The 26532-nt window shown below is 40.0% G+C and overlaps 1 protein-coding gene across 2 annotated transcripts in view; it reads right to left on the bottom strand.

Annotated features, from left to right (window-relative positions):
• cwc22 (CWC22 spliceosome associated protein) overlaps positions 1-26532 on the bottom strand; it is a 110456-nt gene that overhangs the window by 58731 nt on the left and 25193 nt on the right. The window contains exons 2-7 of one of the 2 annotated variants that reach the window (XM_078551943.1): positions 21481-23999; positions 13291-13481; positions 7614-7681; positions 4370-4486; positions 2511-2747; positions 133-261 (exon numbers count right to left, since the gene is read on the bottom strand). In XM_078551943.1, the coding sequence (XP_078408069.1) occupies positions 133-261; positions 2511-2747; positions 4370-4486; positions 7614-7681; positions 13291-13481; positions 21481-23999 (3261 nt within the window). The remainder of the gene's footprint in view (positions 1-132; positions 262-2510; positions 2748-4369; positions 4487-7613; positions 7682-13290; positions 13482-21480; positions 24000-26532) is intronic. The other variant, XM_078551944.1, reaches the window with a different exon arrangement.

The following is a 26532-nucleotide window of genomic DNA, read 5'->3' as shown; positions in this document are numbered from 1 at the left end:
ATGCTTTGTGCCTTCTCCAAATAATATTACACTAATACCCTCAAATACTCAAAACTTCAAACCTATACTCACTCACCATAACACATCACTGGTTGATCAAGACATATGAAAATGAAATACACACATACATACCTTCCCCGAACAATATTTTCTTGAAGAAGTTCATGAATAATGTTAGCTATGTTTGAGACATTCACTTTGTTGATGAGACCATTAATTGACTTCTTTAGAGCTTCCCAGCTCATTCGCTGGTATGCCAAACTATAAGAAAAAAGAGAAACAATCATGGCATTATTAGCGGATGTTATCTCAGAGCACTTTATAAAAAGAGATAGACACCAAGCAACTAGGGGAAAAAGGAACAGACATCAACAAGGGGGAAAAATAACAAGAGGCTTCTGTAAACAGAAAAAAGAGATGGTAACTTCCGTAAGACAAAGACACAGTGACTCAAAAACAGCTGCCAATGGTGAAGTGGGAAATAATTAGGGTCTAAGGTGCTTTCATCTGCGGGTGAACCTGGGATTCATTATGTGCTCATGAAAGCTCGCTACCACTTTTCAAATGATGTCATCAAAGAGTGAAATATTAACAAAAAGAGGGGAATAAGGACAAAGCCAAGGAATAAACAAAGATACCAAACGAGAAAGGCAACTTCAGAGAAGATATTCACTTTGCAACAATAAATAGGACTGGAAAATTATAAACTTGTGTCATAGTAATGAGCTGCAGAGGAGACACGTTAGAGGTAAATGCACTGGTCAGAAGCATCAAAATATAGAAGCATAAACGGACACAGTGCACCTTAGTCCCAGTTGCGCAGGATGCCGTTTATTGCTTCCACCAAGTCAGTTTCTGTGCTAGGGGCTGGCTGAAAGCCATGTTTGAGAATATCAATAAAATAATTATGGGAGAGGTAGGACAATAATAACGCAGTAAAAACACATTTCAAGATTAGAAAGATGAAGATTCAGTAATGGTTGCAAAGAATGAAGGGGATTAGGGTATATTTTGGGTTTATTGGCTCCAAAAGGTACTTTTGAAGGAGGTGGAGACAGTGCTGTGGAAGCAAGCATTGGCTGAATGCAAGTTTGGTGAATATCAAGGAGCTGTGTTTCAAGGCCATGATACGTTTGATGAGGGCTGCAGGGGAGGGGATTGGGGAAAACAGTGCAGTATGCAGGGGAGCAAGGACTCTATTGGGAGAAGGGCACTAGGTGTACCAGGAGTCACTGGCGAGGTCAGTATGCAGGATTGTGAAGTCGTTTCTCAATGGGAAGGGAAGGGTGTGGAACAATATAGAGTAGGTAGCAGTACATGTAACAGAAAGGAATTGGGGATAAATGTTCATTACAAGTTCTTTTGATAATTGAGATTTAAGGTCTCAAGAAATAGCACTGTCAAGGATTTTGAAGGTCAAGGAGGGCAAGGGAGTCAGCAACAGCAGGAAAGGATGGGTTCAGGTGTCACCCAGAAAGATTAATTGGTAAATACGACAGAAAGAGGATAAGGTCTAAGATTTTGATGAGGAAGGCATCTTGCATGAGGGAGATAAGGTGTTCAGTTTTGAGGGCTTCAAAGAAAGGAAAACAAGCTGGAAGCATAATGAAATAGACAGGCCATCACAGGACAGAGATCTCCATTTGGGAAAAAGCTGTGGTGGAATATTAATATAAATTTGGGCTGGGCGACTTAATAACAGTAACACAGGTTTCAATTAGGCCCAAGTATTAACACAGCACTCTACGATGGGGAGATACTATTTGTAGGTGAGTGGATACTTTGTAATGTGGTGCAGGCATGAAGGGAGGCAGTAGGTTCACAAGTAATTGTTCAGTTGCTTCCCTGACAGTTGGCCAGGAAGTATCTCATCGAGGGCATGAGGTAGGCACCAGCACCAAGTATGTTTCAATACAAACTGTTTGTCATACTTCAAGTAATACAAAAGGAAGTTAAATTTTATTCTTTACAATTAGTGACAAAACCCCCCAAATAATCTATATTTAATAGCCAGATTTACTTTCGTTTCCAAATAAAATTATGTGTTAATTACTTTTCAAAGCCATCAGGTTATTAAAGGCTTGAAACATTCATATTCTGAAACAAGGCTACTCAATGTTACTGCGACCAGAGTTTAAAATCAAACCTGAATAGCTAATAAACAGGAGGGAACTTCTTGAAGCTGTTCCAAACCATTATCCAATGAGGATGAGACAATAGCACAAAACCATATCCATATTTCACACAAATTACTACTTTAGCAATTTCAGTGAGAGAATTGAAGAAATAGAAATGTCACACATCACGGAGTAGAAGATTGCTGAAGTATGCGATCAACATAATGTAGGTGAGCTTGACATTAAATCTGTCATCTGATGCTAATACAGTGGCCAGATGGAAACAACTCTTAGTGCAGTCATGCCTATTGTCTGTAAGAACACCCACTTTATTCTATATCTTAAAATTTCAGCAAATTGAAAACACAGGTCTTCACTTTACTTTCTACTTACCTGCTTTTGTCAGCAATTTGATCTTGCATCATCCTAAGCCGGGCAGGGGGAATGTATGCTCCACCTGTCCGTGTTAATATAGGGTCCAACTCTGCCTTTTTCTTTTTAATTGGTGGCTCAGAAGAGCTCTGAATGGCAGTTTCTTCCTCACTTCTTGTTATAGGCGATGGTGATTTTGGTCTCTTCCTGTGATCTGATTCACAGTCTATGATCATTTTTTTCTCTTTACCTCTATCTCTAAAATGAGAAGCAATTATTCTAGTGAAAGTCCTTAAACGATTTAAGATATATTCACGTATTATATATATATATGTAAAATTTCATGACTGCTCACACTCCTTGCCCACAGAACCCTTAATTTCATCATATTTTTGAAAACTTTTTCCATTTATAAATTACGACAAAGCTTATAATGAAAACAATGAAAATATATGTTGTACCTATCATGGAATCTTATAACAAAGCAGGCCATCATGCCTACTGTTTGGAAGAGCTATCCAATTAGCTTCACTCCTCTGCAGAGCATTGCAATTTATTCCCTTCAAATATATATCCAATTCCTTTCTTAAATTTACATGGGAATCTGGTTCTACCACGCTTTCAGAAAGTGCATTTCAGATCATACGAACACTGCATAAAAGAAATTCTCACCTCACCTCTGGTTCTTTCAGCCTTTACTATGAATTCAGAACTGGCGGATATTATCAACAAAGATTTAATTCAGAAGAAATTTTGCTTGATCAACCAGTGAATATATGGTCACTACAGAGGGAAGGATGCATTGAGGTGATCACATCTGCCGCAGAATCTGTGGTCCCTGTATTGCTAGGCCAAGACATTGAAGGGGTGGTTGATTTGGAGAGTAGCCAGCTATGCTTGAACATTGGAAATGTCCTACAGATAACCTACAGCTCTATAACTGTTTTGGAGAAGCAGTTCAACTCCATACGTGTTGTGTGGATTGTCACTGGCTGTAGAAGGAGCACACTATATGGTGTGCCCTAGCCCCAACCCCGTTTACCCTGTATGCCACGGGCCTACCCAAAGCCGGTCCTGGATATGCTCAGGCCTTCCTGGGGGTGGGGGCGTGTGTGCGTGTGTGTCCACAGGCCAAGACCGAAGGGCCTCTCTTGCAATCATGTACTCAACTGCAGAATACTGTGCCCCAGTATGGCACCAATCTGTCCACATCAAACTTATCAATGTGCAAACTGACACAACAATGCACTGCCTCACAGGTGATCTCCGACCAACTCAACTCACCTGGTTCCCAGTCCTGAGCACGCTGCTCCCTCCACCCACCAGAAGGGAAACTGCAACAGGCAAGCTAAATAACCTCTAACCCAAGTCTGCCCTTACTCAATGACCTTCTCAGCCCACCAACAGCACGCCTTCCCTCATGCCATCCCATATGGTTAAACTCACCACGTCTAGGAATAACAGCTGAGGTCCTATGGCAGGAGCAAATATCCAACAGAAACTACTCTCATCGTAGACCCACTGCTCACCCACCTAGCTTTGATCTCCCACAGCAATAGTGGGCCCTTTTAAACCATTTCTGGACTGGCCAAGGCCTCTGTGCAGCCACGCAACATCAGTGGGGTCACCAAGACCATCCAGGCTGCAGCTGTGGTGCAATCCAAACAATGACTGGCCACTTATTACACTTGAAGATGGGCTTCAAGAGCTAAGGAGCTCCATCTAGCCACTGACAAGGCTATTGCTTAGCTCCATGACTATTACACGCTAAATAACTAAATACTATATGGGCTGGCTGAAAATTGTTATTTCAAGCTTTATGTTCTTATGATTATCTCAACTGTTAGTCAACTTTGTATTTCAAAACTGAAAAAAAATACCTAGGTTGTGAATTTTTATCATTATATCTGCCATTACTCGATGGTCCTCTGTCACAGGCATTCCTGTCAGAATAATCCCTTGGCGATCTTGACCGCGACTTTAGAAGACCTTTATGTCTGGAGAAGAAAAAGACAAAAAGGTTACACTTTCAAAAGCCACACTTTTCTGATGATCTACGGAATTGCAACCCAGACTTGAACATTTAATAATTTCACTTGATATAAAAGGCCTTTTAGACAGGCTTGCAGTTACCACTGAGCTGAATGCTCCACTTTTTACCGCAAACAATTTTGCAACTTACAATAAGGAGAAAGCCAAGCCATCCAAATAAAGGTTTGTTTCACTTGTTAAAACATACAAGGAATTAGCTACTTGATATTTATCTGCAAGCCCAAATTATTCCCATGTAGTGAACAGTCGGAGCATTGGAACCCAAAACTTAAAGGGCTAAACTGGTTTCCAAAAACTAAGAAAATGCCCAACTTCCTCAAGTGTACCAGTTTTTTGATCTAATTTCAAATTAATCTTCTCCGATAGCCTACTGTCGTTACCTTGTCACCAGAAACAAAAACTCAAATGCAGATCACAGAAAAGCAATATTTGAAATAGAAGGAAAAGATTCAAGAAATCAATGAATATTTTATGTAACATCAGATGACAACTGCACAACAGTTCAACCTAAGGGGCAAAAAGGCAACCACCTCCATAATTTTACCTTCCTTTAATCAAGGGGTAAATTGTCTTATCATCATGAAGATCACTGTGCTGCAAATTTTTCTGTAATATAATATGAAGCAAATTTGCAAATTCTCAGCAAATAATATCCTATATGATACTTCACTTTGTGTCAAATATATCACCTATTGAAAGCAAAGGCCTTCTGCTTCACTGTGACATAGATAATCAGAACCGTTTAACTTTCCGAAGATCGCTAGGCAAGATTTTCAACAATAGACTGAGCTATTCTGTGTAATATTCTGGTTTATATACACTAGGGATTCAGAAAAGTATCATGTGGGAGATTCCAAAAATGATGGTTCTCCCAGCGATCAGCAGTTCTTCTATAGCACATTTACCAGAGCATAGACTCTAATTTGCCTCAGCTTAGCTCATTCGCTCAACAAGGCATACAAGTCTTTAAATAATTCAGGCTCTGTTAAATCATTAATCTATCCAAAGGTTCATTCAATATACAGTCCTGATCACATCTTGTGAGAAGAATTGCTTGGCACTAGTTCTATAATTGTCTTAATATTTTGAACTTGTATCCCCTTATCCTGGTTCAATTTATAGTGGTCTATTGGATCTATCTTTCCTATATTATTAAGTAATTGATTTGGCTCAGATGATTTTTTACAAGGTTGAAAAGGCCAAGTTGATCCAATGCTTTCTTAGACTCAGTCAGGTTTGCTAGAAATCAATTTGGCTTTTTATTTTAACTGTCCAAAGGTTGTGAAAGGTTTCCTGTGCTTCTGACTAAAACTAGGCACAACACAGAGGGTGTGATCTAACCAGAGCATTTTACAATTTGAACAATATTTCCTTCAACTTGCACATCATAATCTCAACCATATAGTATAATATTCTACTTGCTTTGTCAATTGCTGCTCTACAAGCAATGGATATTAACAGACCAAGTGACTCACAAGGACAGAACCAGGGCACTGAAGGCTGAACAGGACATTATATGTTGCAGTCTACTAAAATCCTAAATCCTAAAGATGTGACATAAAAGCAAGTTACTGTTGCAACAATGTCTTAGCTGAATTTTGCATCTGCAACTATGCTTTTTTCAGGTCTTTATTGATTCCTTCAACTGCACATTGATGTTTCTGCATTTTATCTAGATGTCTGTGAATTTCTTCCTGTTCTTCCTTGCAGCATTTATATGGGTACATTTTCCCTCTCCTTTTTAATCTTCTGATTACATTGTGGTCACATTTGTAGGATCAGTGCTTGCTAATATTTGGTATGCCTTGATCCTCCATAGCCAGAATTATGCAATGAAGTGTATCCTACTCAAGTATTGAACATCCTGCAAATCAATTTACTTCAGCTCTCTGATCACTTGCCTGGAGTTAGTACACCTGGCTCCCAATCCTGTCCTTCAGGGATTATATACACTCTAATGTTATTTCCATACTGTGCTGATACAAAAAAATTAATAATTTACTGTTTATAATATGCAGACTTTTAAGGGCCTGTCAATAATGCTGCTTTTTCAAAGGTGTGGAAGTATATGTTTTGATCTATGAAAAATACAAACTGTTTCCTCTACATGGTTTGTAATTAAATGCACAGCTTTTCATTTTATTCTTTTTTGATGTATTATCTTTTAACCATATTCTTGCTGAAAAGAGACATGTTGCCATGTCCCTTTTCATCGACTTACCAACCAATCAGCACCCTTTTCTCCTATAGTATAAATTGTTGTGAAGATTTGAAATTTGACATTTCTGCTTTTGTCCTGATGAGTACAACACAAAAAGCTTCAGAAACATGTCTCTCTTTTCAGCAGTATTCAAGTTCTGTACTACCAAGCCACTGTTTGTTTATCCATGTTAGCTCATCATTTTAATTTAATTTAGAGTTTGAAAAGTGGAACAGATTGCCTTTTGAGTGTCACAGTTCCTGAAATGTTTTAACAACTTGTGGAACCCTCTAATCCTGTTGTTGCTGCATGTTCATATAGGACATGACTTAGATGTTGCCACATAAATAATTTATAATATAACAATGCTGTAAATACCAATGTTGCTTAAATATCATTTTACGAGACTGGGGAGATGCAACGCAACAGGTACAGATATGTTAGAGGTAACACGCAAATACATAATGTTGCTAAACCCCTTTATTATGTTTCATGATGCATTCAAACAGTGCAAAAACTGTACAAGAAATCCTAATATGAAGAACTAAATAATACCATGCCATCAACTTAAGGCAGGCAGTGGCATTCAAACCTGATCCATAAGAAAGTTATAATGATGTTTGCATCAAGACCCTGGCTGATTCAATGGTTCAAGAGCTTCTTTTTTTATTCTAATGGGAAGCATTTAACAGCAGAAATAAATGAGTACCCAAGCTATTTTGTATTGAACACCATGTCAGAATTAAACTGCAGGCACATGGAAAAATACACACTTAGCACTTGGACCAAAACTTGAAAATATTTGTTACAGTTGAATGAACTGTGTTAGCTTACAAGGGCAATCCTAGATAAAATACAAAATCAAATTTTACCTGTGCTCAGGAGAAGAGCTTATTTGACTTGGACTGTGGCTGTCTCGCCTCTCCTGACTCGAATTGACCTGGAGAAAACAAAAATTATATTTAAAACAAAAATCTAACAGAGGCAGAAATTTAAGTACCTATCCTGTATACTCTCTCAAAGTTTATTTCATCAAGTAGCAATTTCCTGCTACTCCCAAAAATAATGGAATTGTTTTGTTTCTCCAAAAACTAATCTTTTCTGATGTCTCACCATACCTGTGGGAGAGACAGGTGGATGACAGAGAGCGAGAGAGAGAGAGAGAGAGAGAGAGAGAGAGAGTGAGTGAGTGTGTGCATACACGCAGGAGAATTGACACAGAGGGACAGGGCCAACAGAGGGCAGGGATGCAAGAAGTTAGATGGAGAAATAGCGATTGTAATGTTTCGTTTATAAGGGTATCGTGATGTGAGCAGGGAAGCAAAATATTGAATCCACTGGAAAAGGATTTATGGTAATTGTTAAACATATTGTTAAAGCCATCTGTAGTGCATAACAGCAGGATCTTCAGCTGTACACCTCATGGAACTGCTGCTAGTGCTGATTCCAGTTGGCCCTTCCTCACAGCCGTACATCTGAAATTAAGAACTCAGCACTATGAGATAATCATGAATATGAACTCAAGTCATATTTATGCTCAGACTTAGTTCCAGGCTGACATTCCAATGCAGTACAGTGGGTGTCCTGCTGTGGGAGGTGCCATCCTTTGGTTGCAGCTTCAGACCAAAGTCCAGTGTGCCTGTCTCTGTGGTTCAGGTACATGTTAAAGATCCCATGCGACTATTTTTTGAACTCATATCTGTAATTGTCCCACTGTGTTGAATTTGAATTTCTGCCACACTACTGCGAGGAAGGATCATGTGGAGCCCAGGAGCTTTCCCATATAAGAAAACAAAAGATTGGAGTCACTATCAGACTACTCTTCAGATTTGACCAACAGTGGGGCATTGGGGCAGATATAAGGCAACAACCTATATTTGTACAGTGCCTTTAATATAATAAAAATGTTCCAAGGCACTTCACAGGGTTGACATCGAGCCACAAAGAGATTACGGCCTGGACTTTTATCCTCGTGGCGACTCGAGGGAGTCAGAATAATTCCCAGCTTGGCCCACCTGCCTTGGGAGAAAGTTCCAGGAAAGGTGGGATTTTCATTTGGGGGGTGGGGGGATGCGCGCAGGTGCAAGCTGTAGCTGAGCCAGCTAACCTGGGAAATAGTTCAGAGGCAGCCACAGGGGTTGCTGGGTTCCGACATGACCTCTTTAAAAAGCTTGCCTTGGTGCTGTGGGACTTTGTTTCAGTTATAATGAAAGAAGGCCCTCGAGCCCTGAAGCCCCACATACTCCCATGCCCAACCCATGCACCTCATACCCACCCACCCACCCCATGCCAAGCTATGCCCCTCACCCACCCTCTAATGGCCCACCCATGCCAAGCTATAGCACTTCCACACCCAAGATGGTAGAGCCGAGGGTATTGCCCTGTGGAAAGCCTGCAGATTTTAAAAATACATTTTACTCCCTATTCTAGGAACAAAAAAAAGTTACCACAGAATTAAAAACAAGCGAAATTTCAGTAGCTGCATTAGAAAAGTACTTCTAGATTTTGTAGAAAACATGTAAATTTAGATTTAACCACTCCACCCTCTGCAGGCAAAATAACTTATTTCAAAAGTCACACAATGCCATGCCCAGAACTTAAAGGGCAGAACAAGAACAGTTAAAGGGTTACTGGCTGCATGGATACAAAACTGCCTGACAGACAGAAAACAGGGACAAGGACTCGAGGGAAGTTTGTAGTGGTGTCCCCAGGAGTCAATGGTGGGAACACTGTTTTCATATGTTCATGATCTGGACCTGGATATACAGTGCAAATTTCAAAGTTTGCAGATGAAACTAATGTCAGAAATGTAGTAAACAGTGAGGTGGAGTATAACAGACTTAAGGAGGACATAGATGAAGTTTTACAGAGAAGTGTGAATTGATTAATTTTGGTAGGAAGAATTAGGAGACATTACATAAACAGAAAGGGACCAAGGGGTTTAAGTTGAGAAGGCTGTTAGAAAGGCAAAGGAGATCCTTGGCTCTATAAGTATTCATGTAGGACACAAAGCAAGGAAATTATACAGTATCAGCTGGAGTATTGTGTCCTATTCTGGGCACGACACTTGAGGGAGAATGGAAACAGTTATAGAGAGGGTGTGCAGGAGGTTTACTAGAATGATAGCGGGGATGAGGGATTTATGTGGTGAGATTAGAAGCTGGTAATCTTCTCATCGGTGCAGAGGAGGTTAAAGGGATATTTGATGGAGACATTCAAAATTATGATGGTTTTGACAGAGTAAATAAGTAGAAACTATTTCCAGTGGCAGAAGGGTTCATAACCAGAGGACACAGATTTAAGAGAATTGGAAAAGAACCAAGGGTGGCATAAGGGAAGAAAAAGATCCACACAACAAGTAATAATCTGAAATGCACTGCTTGAAAGGGTGGTGGAGACAACTTCAATAATAACTTAGCAAAGGGAGTTGGATAACTATATCTAAAGGGGGAAATTACAGGGATATTGGGAAAGAGAGTGGGGACTAGTTAGTTAGCTGTTTCAAAAGGCCGACACAGGCATGATGGGCCGAATGGTCTGCTTCATCATTCACCTACTAGACATTGTATAGAATGAACGAACCATTACAGTGTAAATAGGATGAGTAAAAACATGCTTTAAAAAGTCATTGATAATTTTCCACTTTAAAAAAAATCTTTTTTTTAAAAAACCACAGGGAGATGTGTCAAACATCCAGGCCCTTTAAAGCATCAACATCAGAAACTGCAAGCACTTGAAACTTCTTTACTTTGCATAAATGAATATTGTGCAACTGACAGGAGAAATCAGAGAGCCAGAGCTGTCAATCAAGCATTGCTTCAACAGCCTAATGAGTATCTGGGCTCTCAGCCAAGCCTTATTATGCATTCTTGGCTGAGAGTCCAGACATCCATTGGAGTACTGAAATACCTGAGCCACAGGGAAAACATTGCCTGATTGACAATTTGGCTTTCTGATCTCTTCTGTTAATTGCATAATGTGTATTTACACCAGATAAAGAGGTTTCAAGTGCTTGTAGTTTCTGCTATTGATACTTTAAAAGGTTGGGATGATTAATGCTTTTATTGGCCTGTAGTAAAAATGAGTTTCTTTTAAGAAATTGGAAATTTAACAAATGGCTGTTTTTACAAGCTTTTTTTTTTACACATCTTATTGACACTATAGGGTTAATTGGTTCTATGTGGTGTATAGTGGGTGAATGGGCATGGAAGTGCCATAGCTTGCTATGCAGGCATGAGGAGCCATAGGGGTGGGTGGGGGGAACATACCTTGGCATGGTGGGGGGCATGAGAAGGACCTTTTCAACTTACCTTTCAAAAGGCTCCCTCATGCAGACTATGGTTCACAAAAATCTGAGGTGCCACAACTCTCTAAAAAGCTGGCACGACTCCATAAAAATTGCAGATGAGGAGGACATCTTTATTCCCACAATGGAGCTGGCCAGGTCGGGAGTGCAGGCCCACGACACTAACCAGCCCGCACCCTTAGGAGGCTCTGCTGAAAATCAGAAACCCAGGAATGGGGTCTGGAATCAGATCCCAGCCACCACTTTCACCCCTTCACGGAGTCTCACAGACTCCCATGAAAATCTAGCCCAATATGGCAGATACTGTTGTCCGTGCCCATGTGGACAACATTCAAGCTTAGACTGATAAGTGGCAAGTATACAATGCTTGCTCTATACAAGTAGCAGACAATGATCATCTGGAACAGGAGAGAATCTTCTCCCCTTTACATTCAATGACATTACCACCACCAAAACCTCAAATATCAACATCTTAGGGGTTACCATTGAGCAGAAACTTAACTGAATCAACTTTATTAATACTGACTACAGGTCAGAGATTGGGAATTCTGCAGCAGGTAACTTACCTCCTGACTTCCCAAAGCCTTTCAACCATCTACAAGACACAGTTGCCTGGATAACTGCAGCTCCAACAATATTCATGCAGCTCAACACCATCCAGCACAAAGCTGGCTGCTTGATCAGCACCCCATCCAGCGCCTTGAACTTTCACGCCCTCCACCACCAATGTAGAGTGACAGCAGTATACACCATCCACAAGATGCACTGCAGCCACTCACCAAGCCTCATTGGACAGCACCTTCCAAACCCATGACCACTACCAACTAGAAGGACAAGGGCAGCAGACTGATGGGAATACCACAACCAGCAAGTTCCCCTCCAAGGCATACACCACCCTGAATTGGAACTAAATTGTCATTTCCTTTACTGCCGTTTAGTCAAATACCTGGAATTCCCTTCCTAACAGCATTGTGTGTTCACCTACACCAGGTGAACTGCAACAGTTCAAGGCAGTAGCTTACTTGCCACTTCTCAAGGGATGGGCAACAAATGCTCACATCTCATGGAAAAATAATTTTATAAAACCAAAGGCTTCAATGAGGGTTTCAGTAGCAGATCAGCTGAGACAGGGACCAAGTAGGGTGATGTTATAGAGATAGAAATGGGTGATATTAGTGACGGTGAGAATGTGTGCTTGGAGCTCATCTCACTTTCAAATATGACACTAAGATTGCAAACAGACTGGATTAGTCTCAAGACTGTTGCCAGGGAGAAGGTTGGATCTGGTAGCTAGGGAATGGAATTTGGAGCAGGTAATGAAAACAATGACTTCAGTCTTCCTGATATTTAATTGGAGGAAATTTCTGTTCATCTAGTACTGAATGTGTAATAAGCAGTCTGGCAACAGTGGAGGAGTCAAGAGAGGTGATGGTGAGGCAGAGCTGGGTGTCATCAAAGTACATGTGAAAAATAACACAGTGCCTCGGAAGATGTCACTGAGAGGAAATATGTAAATGAGAAATAGGATTCATCCTTTGGGGACACCAGAGCTAAGAGTGGGGAAGTGCAAAGAGAAGCCATTACAAGTGATACTTTGGCTATGATTAAGACAGATAAAAACGTAACAAGATGCGAGCAATCCCACCCAGCTGGATGACAGTGGAGAGGCATTGGAGAGAATTATGGGTCAACTGTGTATAGAAGGCTACAGAGCGGTCGAGGAGGGTGAAGAGGGATACCTTACAACAGTCAAAGTCATATAGGATGTCATTTGTGACTTTGATAAGTGCCACTTCGGTACTGTGGCAGGAGCAGAAATGTGGTTGGAAGGATTCAAACATGAAGTTCCGTGAAAGATGGGCACAGATTTGGGAGCGAACAACATGTTCAAGGGCTTTAGAGAGTAAAGGGAGGTTGGAGTTGGGGGCAATAGTTTGCAAGGATGGTAGGGGCCAAGGTTTTTTTTTGAGCAAATTTGAAGGAGTCACAATACCCGAAGAGAGTCCCATTAACAATGTTGCCTAACATGGGGACCAGGTCACTCAACAGTTCCATCTTTATTCTAAGTGGTGTATGGCTTGGGCTTCCTGAGTTACGGAGCTTAAATTCAAGTGAGTCAGTCCAGTAACAGGGACAAAGAAATTTCATGCAAACATTTTTTTTGCAATTCTTTAAGAAAGCCAATTGTTTTCAGGTACTCATAGCCTCACAAAGCATTCAGACTGACTGACTAATAATCTTACCTGAATTTGTACGACGCTGCTTTTCATTTTTTGGACAGCTGTACCACTGCTGGCCGCACTCTCCTCGCTATCTGAACTCCCTGAAATCGCCCCATCCTCTGTATTCACAGATTTCTCCAAATTACTGGTGCCTTCACTGGTAGGAATGGTCTCGCCGTCGTCCTTTTGAGTGGTCTCAGCCATTTCTGTACCTGACCAAAATTTCAAAAATATTTATGTCTACATTTTTTGCATCACACTTTAATCAATCTGAACTAGAAGCTAAATAAAGCTACATACATTAACTGCTGAAATGGTAAATGGTTAAAAACAATTAGTTCATTTTCCTATAATTAGCTGTAGAACTTGCTACAAGTTTTAACTACATTTCTATCAAATTGATTCAAATTACATGATTAATCTATTTACAGTGCTTTCTGAAGTATTCTCTGTTCATATTAAACATAGAGTCACATTACAAGGGAGAGAGTTGATTACAAAAAAGGTAATAAGTACTTATTCCCATTACATTCCTTTCATTTGAAAACAAAAAAAAAATTGTCCGCCAACTTGCAGTTTGAAGTTTCGTTCTGACTTTGCAAGGACATTGTAAACCAGGCATGATGTTCTACACAAAAAAGATGAGGTTTACAAATTGAATTTGCCACGTCCATAAATGAAGAAAATATATACAATGATGGGATAGAGGAACTTGGATACTTTGCTGGGGTATAGACATCTGAAAAATGACAAGTCAAATCAACAGTACTAGTTTTAAATGTTTAAAAATTTTGAGGCATTTTTAAGTGAGAGTTTGAAACATGATTTCTGGCCTCTGTAGCCATCTTGCGGAAGTGGTGGTCCACGATTCAATCTCAACTCTACTAGTATCAAATTCAACGAATAAAACATCCGAATACCATAAGCTCCTAAATTTGGATCGCTTTTCTGTATACTATCTACGTCCTCGCCAAACAAGTAAACTGACTTGGATCAAAAAGAAATGATGACCTTGCGCCTCTGAAGGCGAAATATTTGACTCCACTTATCCTGTTACTAATGAATCGACCAAGATTGGGAATTCAATTTTAGAAATTGCAATGAACCTTTCTATTCTAATTCAAGCTACATCGCTACACTAATGAACTGCCACAATAGAATCACTATGGAACATGCCAAAACCACTAAACACTTCATTTTGGCATTCATAACAACTGAATTGTCAGTTCCAAAATCAGTACTGAGATTATGGCCCAGGTTTTGCAGTCAGCAGCGATGCAAGGAAGCTTGCTGCTGACATTGAACACCACTGGCATGCTTTTCCCTTTTCTCAGTGGCAGGTTAGATCTGGAGTCAAGGAGATGTCGTGATGTGTAGCGATAGTGATATCAGGAAGCAGCTAATCACATTCAAATATTTGCAGAGAGCAAACCAGAAGTTAAAAGCACTTTAATATCCTTTGCTTTTAATTTAAATTTTCAGATAATGAAAAGTGATTATGATTAGATTAACATGAAAGCTAAACTGAACATTTTTTTAATGTGGAATTTTTATCATGGAGAAATTTGACATTCCACGAATATTAAATTGGCTTTTCAGAGCCAGTGAGGGCGTTTAACAGAAATTATGAAGTTCGGACACAGCTAAAAACCCAGCTACATTTCCTTCAACAAGGTGTATTTTTTGCAAGGGTTTTTACATTGAGATTAACAGCATAAGCATGGAAATTCTTGTCAATTTAACTTGTGCACTGGTTGTAGTCTAGGGGTGTTTCTGGATAAATTCTGAATTTCTGCATTACTTTGCACATGTGCTGACTCAAAATGTTGCTGTCAGTTTCAGTGGAGCAATGACGGTGAATACTAACAGTTTTGTCGTCTGCAAAATCCAAGCCATTATTCTGAAATACCAATGCATCCAACTATCTATAAGAAGTTAACTCCAAACGTATTAGCTCATGTTATGTCCCCCTCGAGACATGTCATTGTTACCCAACCACACAGCAGAAATCAGAGGTTTCAATAACCAGGCAACTTAATCTCCTTGGTTGAAGTATCCTAAATTGTGATAAATAGTCATGAACAAAAACTGTGGAGTAATGGGTAATGTTTTTTAATTATAAGCATGTTAAGAAGAAAAAGTTAGTTTTTTGAATTCATCATTGATTGAATACTTCAAGAATAAATCTACTCTTTCAAGGTGAAGGTCTAAAACAGGTGGTGCAACAAAGTTGTCATTATACAATTCATCTTGGCTAGGCCACATATAGTACTGTGCACAGTTCTGGTCTCCATGTCCCCACTACACCAGCGTAGAGAAGGTGCAGAAAGATTTTTAAAGATAACTGAACTGAGAGATTACAACTACTAAGAAAGGCTGAACAGGCTGCGACTCTCTAGCTCTGGAAGAGCAAGGCTGAGGGGTGATCTAATAGAGCTCTAAAAAATTAGGGAACGGTTTGAAAGGGTCGACACGAAGAAACCAGGGGCAATAAGTCCAACAAAGTCAATAAATTTAATACACTATTCAGAAATTTCTTTACCCAAGCATTGAGTAGGGTGTGGAAGAAACTTGAGGTGAACCAATGAGATGCATTTGAAAGGGTGTAGAAAATTTTAACTTTGATAATTATTTACCGTTAGTTTAGTTGTGTGAAGAAATCAAGTAACCAAAGTATATTAACCCAATATGATATTACGCTGAATTGTGGGACACTTGCACATCACATGATTTGGTCTTTGTTAGCATCTCACTCACAACTGACAAGTGAGTAAAACCATATGGCCCAAGCTAGTGATGCAAAATGTCAAGGTTGAAAGGTTTGGTCTGAGACCATCTAGCAATTAAAACTCAAATTCTCTAAATTTAAAGGTCTATTATGCAAAGTGTTAAAAGATTCAGCTTTGTGCCTTAAATCAGTGCAGTTTAACTTGTGATGTTAAAAAAACTGTAACTTGCCTATACAGTAAGTGACCATCTTTGATTTGGTAAGTTTAGAATTAAGTTCTGCAATTAGCCTTTGTAGCTATGTAGTTCTTTTGACTTTTATTAGTGAGGAATGGGTATTAGTTGAATATATCATGTTATATTTTTAAGTGAATCTTGTTACCCTAACTCTGGCACACCAATCACTTTTAAGCACTGATTTCATATGGACTTTGTGTAATTTCTGTAACTTTGTAATTTCTGCAAGGCCATGTACCACTCTGTATTTTTTATTAACTTTCACCAAACTCTGGCAGATACAACAAAAACATACAATGGCAAAGTAGTCATCTCGACCAAAAACACTGATAAGTGCCTGCCTTAATGAGAGTTCTACAGTACATACAATATTGATACCTATACATCAATTAGACATTGGGACCAATGACTCTGGTGTTACTAGACATCACGTGTTTTCTTATCTCAAATAAGAAGACACTGAAACTATCCTAAGGTCCTCATTATCTTAGAAGGAAGTTGTAAAATTGAATGAAATAACCGAAAAACCTATGAGAGGGACGGTCCCACAAGTAACTGACACCTAGGAGGGCCAATCAAGAGACAACAGGAAATTTTATCAATAGATGACCATCACTCTTAAGAGACCAATTAGACATTGATCATACAACATTAGCCAATCAGGGACTGATCATGTGCTGTTTGGGCCAATCAGAACTAAAGGGTGCTACTGACCAAGCATAAAGGTAGTTGCTAGCAAGGGTTAATAAGCAACAACTTTCATTGGCTCGGCGCACAACACAATATGAAGAAACAAACGAGACTTTGGTCAACAGAACGAGAGGCAGGGCCATAGTCAACCGGAAGTCGAGAGCCGGTGTTCCAGAGTGAACAGAATGACTCACTGTCTTTGTTGAGTGTTGTAATTTTGTACTGATTACAATTAACATAATAAATTCTTGAAACTTGTGACAACATACTTGTACCCGGAGTGGTCTGTAGCTATTCAGAAACTGCAGGGTCCTTTTAGATAACTTTCCCAAGGCATTCTGATAACTGTAATTGACTTGAGTATTACAATGTTGAGACTAGAGTGAACTCCAGATCTTACAGGGGAAGCTAGATAAGTACATGAGGGAGAAAGAAATGGAGGGGTATGTTGATAGGGACAGATGAAGTAGAGTGGCAGGAGGGACTCTTGTGGAGCATAAGCACCAGCTGGGTCAAATAGCCTATTTCTTTATTGTCTCTTTACTGTCAATTCTCCGTAAACTATTTCCTGAGGAGGAAAAATTCAGTTACATAAAGAACCCTGTTTTTTTATTTGGTTGCTAATCAAGAGAAGGAAGATTTTTCAGCCAAATTGGAAATGTACCAAGTATTAATTCTGAAAGCTATACACAATGTTACAAATATAAATTTCGATAAGTTTCTGTTTTGGGGCTGTTTTAATTTAGGGTAAAATGGGACAAATGGAAGGGGTCATGTGCCCTGCCTGAAGTCCGCTTAACAACAGGCCCGGGTGATGTCACTGTTAAAAATCAAAAAGTTCTTTCACTGGGAAGGTGTAAGGTGTTCACACTTGAAGATAATAACAGCAGCAATCTGTGTTTACACTGGCTAGACTGCTAGTCTCTAGGGATGTGTTCTAAATGCCAGGTTGTAAATGGTTATACTTCAAACCGTCCATTCACCTCCAAAATAGAAAGGTGTTGGGGTCTAACGGATAGCCAATCAGCATTTTTACATGGATACAGGCCCCATATGATTCATGTTGCCAAGGAGATGGGCTTCAAGAAGGGAAACGTTTCTAAGATATCCCTGAAAACTCACACAGGCAAAATACCAGGATTTGGCAGAGGGAAAGCAGCTAGAGGCCGAAAGTCTCTTCAGTTCACCTTGCAGAAACACGGGTGGGAGCTCATGCCCGTATTGAAAAGACCAAATTCATGAAGATTCGAAAAGAGACTGGAAGATTCACCTAGCTTACGCGAGGAAAAACCGTCACTATGAAAGACAGTTCTAGGGTTTAAAGTTGCCAGGCTGGGAAAGGAACAGAAGTAAACTCTGTTTAAGATTCTTTGGACTGGGTCTGGGAAAATTGAATGATTACTTAAGGCACAGCGTAAAGTATACCTTGTTACAAAAGTATAATAATTTTCATAATATTATTCTGGTTTATTGTAAAGTAGGTTTATGGGTGTGAGTGTAGATGGTTAGGTCTGTGTTATTTAATTACCTTGCAAGCTTGAAATTATCAAAAGTTAGGTGTAGAAATTTACCTGAAATGCTAATGAATAACCATGGATGGGGTCTTAGCATGTAAGGTGTGAAGGAAATTTGCATTTTTAGATAGGTGATGGGGTTGTTTGGATTTCAACGGGATGTTAGATGTTTACAACTAGCCAGATAAGCAAGGCTAAACAGAATCGCAGAATCACGCAGTACAGAAGAGGCCCTTTGGCCCATCGAGTCTGCACCGACATGTGAGAAACAGTTGTTATTTTTCCCAAAGGTTACTGACAATATTGGCAAGATGAAATATTTTTATATCATGGGAAAGGTAAAGTTCCAAAGACATATGGAACAATAGAATTTACATATTAAAGAGAAAGAAACATAAATAAAGGAGAATGAAAGGCTATGTTGGGAGGCCATGCAAGATCTAACAGGAGTGTGTGAAACAGACTTCGGGAAATATCCAGCCATTTGTCCATAAGTATGCTGTGTCCAGTAGCTGAAGTTGGAGACAAGCTTCTGGAATTTCATTGTTAAGTGGAATCACTTGCTGGCTTTTTTTAAATTTAAAATCTATTTTGGACTGTGTAATTGGGAGTCGGGTTAATTAGGCATTTTAGGATTTATTATAGTAGTAAGTAATTGTAGTCTTATGTATGTGCTTGAAATCTTTTCTTTAGTTAATAAATATTTTAATTTCATTTTTAAAATTTCTAAAGGTCTTAGTGGACTCATGGCTTCTGAATTCAGTGCACACATCTCCTCGTAATAAGTAAAAATTGCAAAACCAAACTGCAAATTGTAATAGCGTGGCCAAGTTTCCCTTGTGGGTTTGGTCTGTCTGGCACACATCTGCCATGTCAGAACAACCTGTGAGATGGGTTTTCAGTTGTGTTAGAAGTTCTGTTTCTGTAGGTTAAAATATAAGTTGCATGCAACAATAATAGTGATTAGTCAATTGTGCTTTTAGTCTGTTACAGTACAAGTCTTAAAATGTGAAATCTTGTCATGTCATCCTTTCAGTTATCAAATGGACATTGGAATTTTATTTTTAAAAAGTTATCGGTCTCTTTGGGGATCGAAACAATTTGTTTGGGTAAAGGTCTTAGTATATCATGAATCAAGATTCCAACCACAATGAGCAATGATTGTGTGGTTGTGATTTTGAGGGTCATAATTACCTCAAGTTATGTTTGAATCTTAATAAACTCCAAAGGTAAAGCTTTGACCTTAGTTTTTCTAGAAGCTTGAACAGAAGTTAGAACATCACAAGGTTGCAAATAGGAGAATTAAGCTATATTCAAGTACACTTCAAAAAGCTTAAAAGTTGGGACAGTTTAAATAAGTGTAGTATAACAGCAAATGTGTATATACTAGATCTAAGCTGAACAATGCTGATAGTGAAGCAAAATAGAAGAATGAGCATCTTCCGTGGAGTCATCTCACAGTGCAAGGTGGAATTGATATGCTTTAGCACTTTACTTCAAAAGCCTTCACAGCTTGCATTTTTACACAAGAACAGCACAATTGCTTTCAGCCACAATATTAAAAAGTTGAAAAGGTCAATAATACATAATTCGCTGAGTTAATGATATGCTATATTAAGTTGAAACAAAAGGCTTATATACTGCATTTCTAAACTGATTTACTTGAACTAAAATTAAACACATTGGCTCAGATATTTCAGTCAGCAGCAATGCTAGGGTAGTCACCGCTGATTTTGAAGATAGCTGCACCAGACCTTTTTACGTACTCCCAGCCAGAACTTACTGTCTCAGCTGCAGCAGCGATGCTTCAGCACAGCCATCCAAGGGGAACAGTGGCATATGGATGCAGCACAGAGGATATGCCTCCTTTTTAGGACATCAACTACCATGTTTAAAGATCCCAAAGGTTTCGGGAAGTGGGTAAGTAAGTGAATGGGAGCAAGTAGGTGACTGAGTGGATGGGCAGTCGGGTCAGGGTGGCAGTCAAGCTGAGGGAGTGGGTTGTAGTACTGGGGGGAAAATTGGGGAGGGGTGGGCAGGAAAAAAGTCAGTTTGGGGGAGGGGAGTGGGAAATGTTGGGTTTGGTGGTTGAGCTATGCTGTTAATCATTAAATCACACCAGAGATTAAATAGTTTAACAATTCTTGCTAAGTATCCGGGAAAAGTAGTGCATATCGAGCCCATTTCACTAATACCGAGGTCAGCATAAGAGACATTTGCCAAGGGTCCTGGACAGCACAAATCAGCCCATTTGAAGTTTAAACTTCATGGGCAATTACAGTGCATGTGCACAAGTTAGGACTTCCAATGGGTCTCAAAGCACAACAGTGAAGGGTGTCTCAACATTCATCACTTTTAACATAAGATCTGGCCCATATGCTTCTGTCTTTGAGGTTCCAAAACTAAGTTCTGTGTGTGATTAAGTGGACAATTAACTTCATTTTGACAACATACTATTAGTACACATTTCATTTTCACCGTGTATCACTATTGTACATATTTTTTCAGTTCTACAAGAAAATTTACCCTTCTTAGTCCTGGATAATTGTAGGAATGAAAAATTAAATGGCCTTAACAGTGTTGTTTGATTCCCCACGATATTCTATTTTAAAATTGTTTCAATTTACAGAGAAGCACTCTAATATATCACTCAAAAGTCGACATACAAACCCACTGCTGCCGATGTTAATTTTTAATTCTATGACTAAGCTTCGCATGTTGAATTACTCATCCAATGGCCTACACGACTCCAGATCCACAGTAATATGGTTGACTCTTAAATGTCCTCTGAAATGGCCTAGCAAGTCATTCAGTTCTACCAAACCTAAGTCAAAAAGGAATGCAACCAGACAGACCATCCAGCATCGAAACCCCCTCTGTAACAGCACTGTGGGTGTACCTACACCACATGGACTGCAGTGGTTCAAGAATGCAGCTCACCATCACCTTATCAAGGGCAATTAGGGGTGGGCAATAAATGCAGGCCTAGCCAGTGACGCCCACATCCCATAAATGAATAAAAAATATCGAAAAGACACTGTACCTGACATGTCGCTTGGTCTTTTGCTTTCATTTTCCTCCTGTTCTTGCTCTTGTGATGAAACTGAAAGAGAAAATCCTGATGCCTTCTTCAAACCAGAAACAGGACTGCTAGATTTCAATGTTATTTTGTGAGGAGGTTCCTGAGGAGATTCAGATCCAGACCCAGAACCAACCATCCTCTCAGAGGATGATGATCTTTGCCTCTTTTTCTGAAGATTAGTTTGTTCCTTTCCATCTCCGCTGTCCAAAATGGGGCTCTGCTGTCTTTGACTCGATATATGTGGACTCTGGATATTTGAATTTTCTATCTCAGAGCTTTCTATGGCATGCAGGTTCTTGTCATCTGTTGGATCAGATGACAAAGTACTGTCTGGTTCCTTATTTTCAGGACTTACTTTCTGACAGCTCCTTTCATCTATTCTTTCGGTATCTGACAGAGACTTTCTACTTTTTTGAGAACTGGGTGTAACCCTAACTGGAGAAGATACTGACGTGTCTGAATCAGTTTTATAATCAGGTTTCTTTTCACTTGAAGATACTCCATCAGGACTATGCATTTCCTTAGCAGATATCAAATTTCCATATAAGGTATCACATGAAGTTGGACACTGGGAATGCTCTTCTAAAGGGCTATGACTTCGAGAAGGGATCTTCCTAGTGCTGTCTGCAAGACAAAGCATCCTTTTTTCATTCGATGACTCCAAATCCTGAAACCTCTTCTCTTCCTTACCATCTGGACTTCCTCTCTCACTATTTGCATTTGTGTGCAGTGGTGAAGTCTCTGAATTAGATCCTTTCTTCTCATGCTTGCGCAGTGACGTAGGCTGTTCTAAGTCAGAGCTTGGTTTATCATTATTCTCTTCTTCACTGGATGTTGATGAAGATGATGTGGATGATGACGATGATGAGGAAGAGGTAGTAGAGGAGGACGATGAGGATGACGATGACGACGAGGTGCTAGATGATCTTCGTCTTGAACTTTTAGAAGAGTTTCTACTTCTATCTTTTTTGCTCTCCCCCAAATCAAGGTCTTGACATTTTGAATCATCATTACTCAGATTTGCAGGTAGATCTTTCCCAGAACTTGTCGCAGAGCAGGACAGAGTCCTTTTGCTTGTGGAATGAATAATTTCAGGCCAATTTTCCTTCCCTTGATCAGGACTTGGTTTTTGGTTGTCTTTTTCCTGCTCTGTAGAAGTTTTACTTTCTTCTCGACTATCTGGTAGAACTACTCTGTTTTGAAAATCAGGGATTTCATTATGGGATGATCTGGGACTTTCAGACCCTGATTTCTGCAGTTCTCTTTCACTTGAACAGGGTGAACCATCCATTTTTTGTTGCTGTGCTCGAGGAGTACATTCACGTTCATCAGCTCTACTTCTTGAAGAGGGACTTGGAGATTTTTGCTTTGTACTTTCATCAGGGCTATTATTTCTGGAACATTCTCTAACAGAGCTTACTGCAGTCTGTGGTTGCTTTTTATAACTTGGTGACCGAGTGCTTGGCTCATTGCTATCTGGACTTTCAGAAGTATTCCCTCTTCCTTGTGTAACAATACATTCTTCTTTCCTTCTCCCCAAGTCAGACTCAACTACTTTACTGTATTTTTGGGAGTCATGTCTTAGATTTGAACAATGTGAATCAGGACTCTTTGAACTTTTTAAATCTTCTATATGTGGGCTACGAGATGAGCTGTCTGACCTTGGATTTCTGCCATCTCTGCTTTTCTCCCTTGATTCAAGACGAGAATGAAACTGCCTTGACCTCGAAGGACTATAGTTTCTAGTTTGCGTTCGACGTGAACTTTCTTCTAGCTGTAAAGAACTCTTGTTACTTGCTGGACGAGTGTCCTTGAATATTCTCTTGTCCCGACTCTCTGGGCTTCTTTTGTGGCTATCAAATTTTTCTGATCTACTAAACTTTGAAGTCATACCCTCTTTCCTTGATGATCGATGAGGACTTCTGGAACTGGACCTGTATTCCCTCCTTTGATGTCTAGGAGAAGGACTACTAGATTTTCTTCTGTGTCTTCTATTCCTATCATCCCCAATTTTGCTTCTTGAATCTGGACTGTATCGTCGCCTTATCTCCTGAGGACTACGGCTTCTTGAAGGTTCTTTCCAAGAACTCTCCGGAGAGCGTCGTCTTTTGTCACTCTCTGGCCCTCTATCCCTGGACCGGCCTGATTGTTTGATATTTGAGCTTCTCTCTTCCCTGATGGCAGGCTTTTCATCCCTTCTTTCACGCTCTGATATTCTCATCCGATGGTCCCCATGTGAGAAAATTCTGTCTTTTCTCTCAAAGTGTCTTTCCTCTTTTCTCCTGCTGGTATTCCTTGGTGATCTGCCTCTTTTATCCTGAGGACTTGAAGAAGAACTCCTGCTACTGCTACTACTGCTACTACTACTACTGCTGCTGCTGCTGCTTCCACTTGAACTGCTTGAACTGCTGCTGGAAGAGCTGTTGCTGCTGCCACTGCTGCTACTGGATGAGCTGGAATCACTGTCACTGCTGCTGTCCCTGGAGAAAGAAGAGAGTTCCATAAGATACCAGCAATAGCTATCTTAGAATTCAAATCATGACAGAAGTAACTTCCCATATACATTTTTATCTTCCAATCAATTTTCCATTTTGGAGACCATGAATTAGCATCACATTCTCGTTAGGTGCATCATGATCAAGTGGGACAATAAAGCTCTAACTCTGCTCCAATCATGTACCATAATTCAAGTCTCAGCAGTGCACACTTTGCAGCGCAAATATACAATCTGTGAATCCACTGCACTTTTGAAACATTTGCGAAGTTTGGCAAGAATCTATATGAAGGCAGGTTTTTACCCCCTACCTATCTTTATGGCTTTTGTGATTGGGATTACCTGGATAATAACAATTTAAACAAATTTCCAGACAACTCTGTGCCAGATGCAGCATATCCAAAAACAACTGAGTTAATGGCAAATTCTTTTTATATTCAATCCTCAAGTCAAGAGAGAAAACAGAATTTCATCGCGCCAAGAAGGGCATCACTGAAATCCAGGTGTCAGGGCAATTAGCTGACCCGTCATCTAATGATGTCCAAATCTGAACTTAACATTATATTTACACTCTGACTAGGTGGATAAACACAACAGGAACAAATTCAAGAGCAGTGCTCAGCATTTGCTTTCGGTATACAGAAAAACATTACAAGCAAAATCTATTTCTTTAGTGCTGAACGCAGTTAGATAGGTTCCAGTTACATTTGTACAGGAAGTTGCATGTATAAAAGAACTATACAGTATAATGTAATGTACTCCAATGGGTTTAGCGAACTTGCTGCAAGATCATAATGTATCACTTAATACCCATATCTCTACCACAGTGAATATCTGTTTTCTCTTTAACAGTGAGATGCAAAAGCTTTCTTCTATTGGATATATGACAGAGACAGAAATGGACTGAACTGCTATTGCTATACAATGCATATCACATAAAATAGTCAAAAAAACAAAGACTTGTGCAGAAATATGCAAGTTTCAAACATCATGAAGATCAAAGCAACAGTTTTTCATGGTATCTTTCCTCAGACCAGCAAAAAATCCTACATCTTTATGAACAATGAATTCTGTGCAAGCTTGGCTCAGTGGCAGCATTCTTCCCTTAAAGTCAGAAGATTGTGATCAAACACCAATGAAAAATTGACCACATAATCTAGGCTGACAATTCAGTGCAGAACTGCAGGAATGCTTCATTGTCATAGACATAGTCCTTCAGATGTCGACATATAATGCTAGATACAAAAGATCCAACTGCATTATTCAAAGTGTATAACAGTTTCGCTAGTGTCCTGGCTACTCAGTCAGCCAATACCATCAAAACATATTATTTGAACATTTATTCCATTCCTGTTTGTTGCACTTGGTAATGCATAAATTGGCTGCCATATCTACCTACAAAACTCCAATAACTACACTTCAGAAGTAATTCATTGGCTGGGGGGAGGTGGTGGCGTCGTCACAGAGACCCAGGGTAATGCTCTGGGAAGCAGGGTTCGAATCCCACCATGGCAGTTGGTGGAATTTGAATTCAATAACAATCTGGAATTAAAAGTCAACCATGAAAGCATTGTTGATTGTCATAAAAACTCATCTGGTTCACTAATGTCCTTTAGGGAAGGAAATCTGCCATCCTCACCTGGTCTGGCCTACATGTGACTCCAGATCCGCAGCAATCTGGTTGACTATTAAATGCCCTCTGAAATGGCCTAGCAAGCCACTCAGTTGTGTCAAACTGCTAAAAAGTCAATAAAAAGGAATGAAAGTGGACTGTCCACCTAGCATCAACCTAGGCACCGGAAACGACAATGGCAAAGCCAGCCCTGTCGACTCTGCAAAGTCCTCCTTACTAACATATGAAGACTTATGCCAAACTTGGGAGTGCTGTCTCACAGACTAGTCAAGCAACAGCCTGGCATAGTCATACTCACAGAATCATACCTTCTAGATCATGTCCCAGGCACCACCTTTTCCACCCCTGGCTATGTTGTGTTCCACTGGCAGGACAGACCCAGCAGAGGTGGCAGCACAGTGGCATAAAGTCAGGAGGGAGTTGCCCTGGGAATCCTCAACATTGACACCCCGCCACTACCCCCCCCTCCCCTCTCAGCTGATGAATCAGTACTCCTCCATTGAACACCACTTGGAGGAAGCACTGAGGGTAGCAAGGGAAAAAAATGTACTCTGGGTGATCGACTTCAAGGTCCATCACCAAGAGTGGCTCGGTAGAACCAGTACAGACCAAGCTGGCCGAGTCTTAAATGATATAGCTGCTAGACTGGGTCTGTAGCAGGTGGTGAGGGAGCCAAGAGGGAAAAACATGCTTGACCTCATCCTCACCAATCTGTCTGCTGCAGATGCATCCGTCCAAGACAGTACTGGTAGTAGTGACCACCACATGGTCCTTGAGGAGACGAAATCAAACATGGGCAAGGAAATCTCCTACTGATCACCACATACTGCACCCCCCGCCCACTCAGCTGATGAATCAGTACTCCTCCATCGAACAGCACTTTTTA

The sequence above is a fragment of the Cetorhinus maximus genome, chromosome 11 (genome assembly GCF_964194155.1).
Source record: "Cetorhinus maximus chromosome 11, sCetMax3.hap1.1, whole genome shotgun sequence".
Classification (NCBI taxonomy): domain Eukaryota; kingdom Metazoa; phylum Chordata; class Chondrichthyes; order Lamniformes; family Cetorhinidae; genus Cetorhinus; species Cetorhinus maximus.
This window is presented reverse-complemented; position numbering and strand designations above follow the sequence as displayed.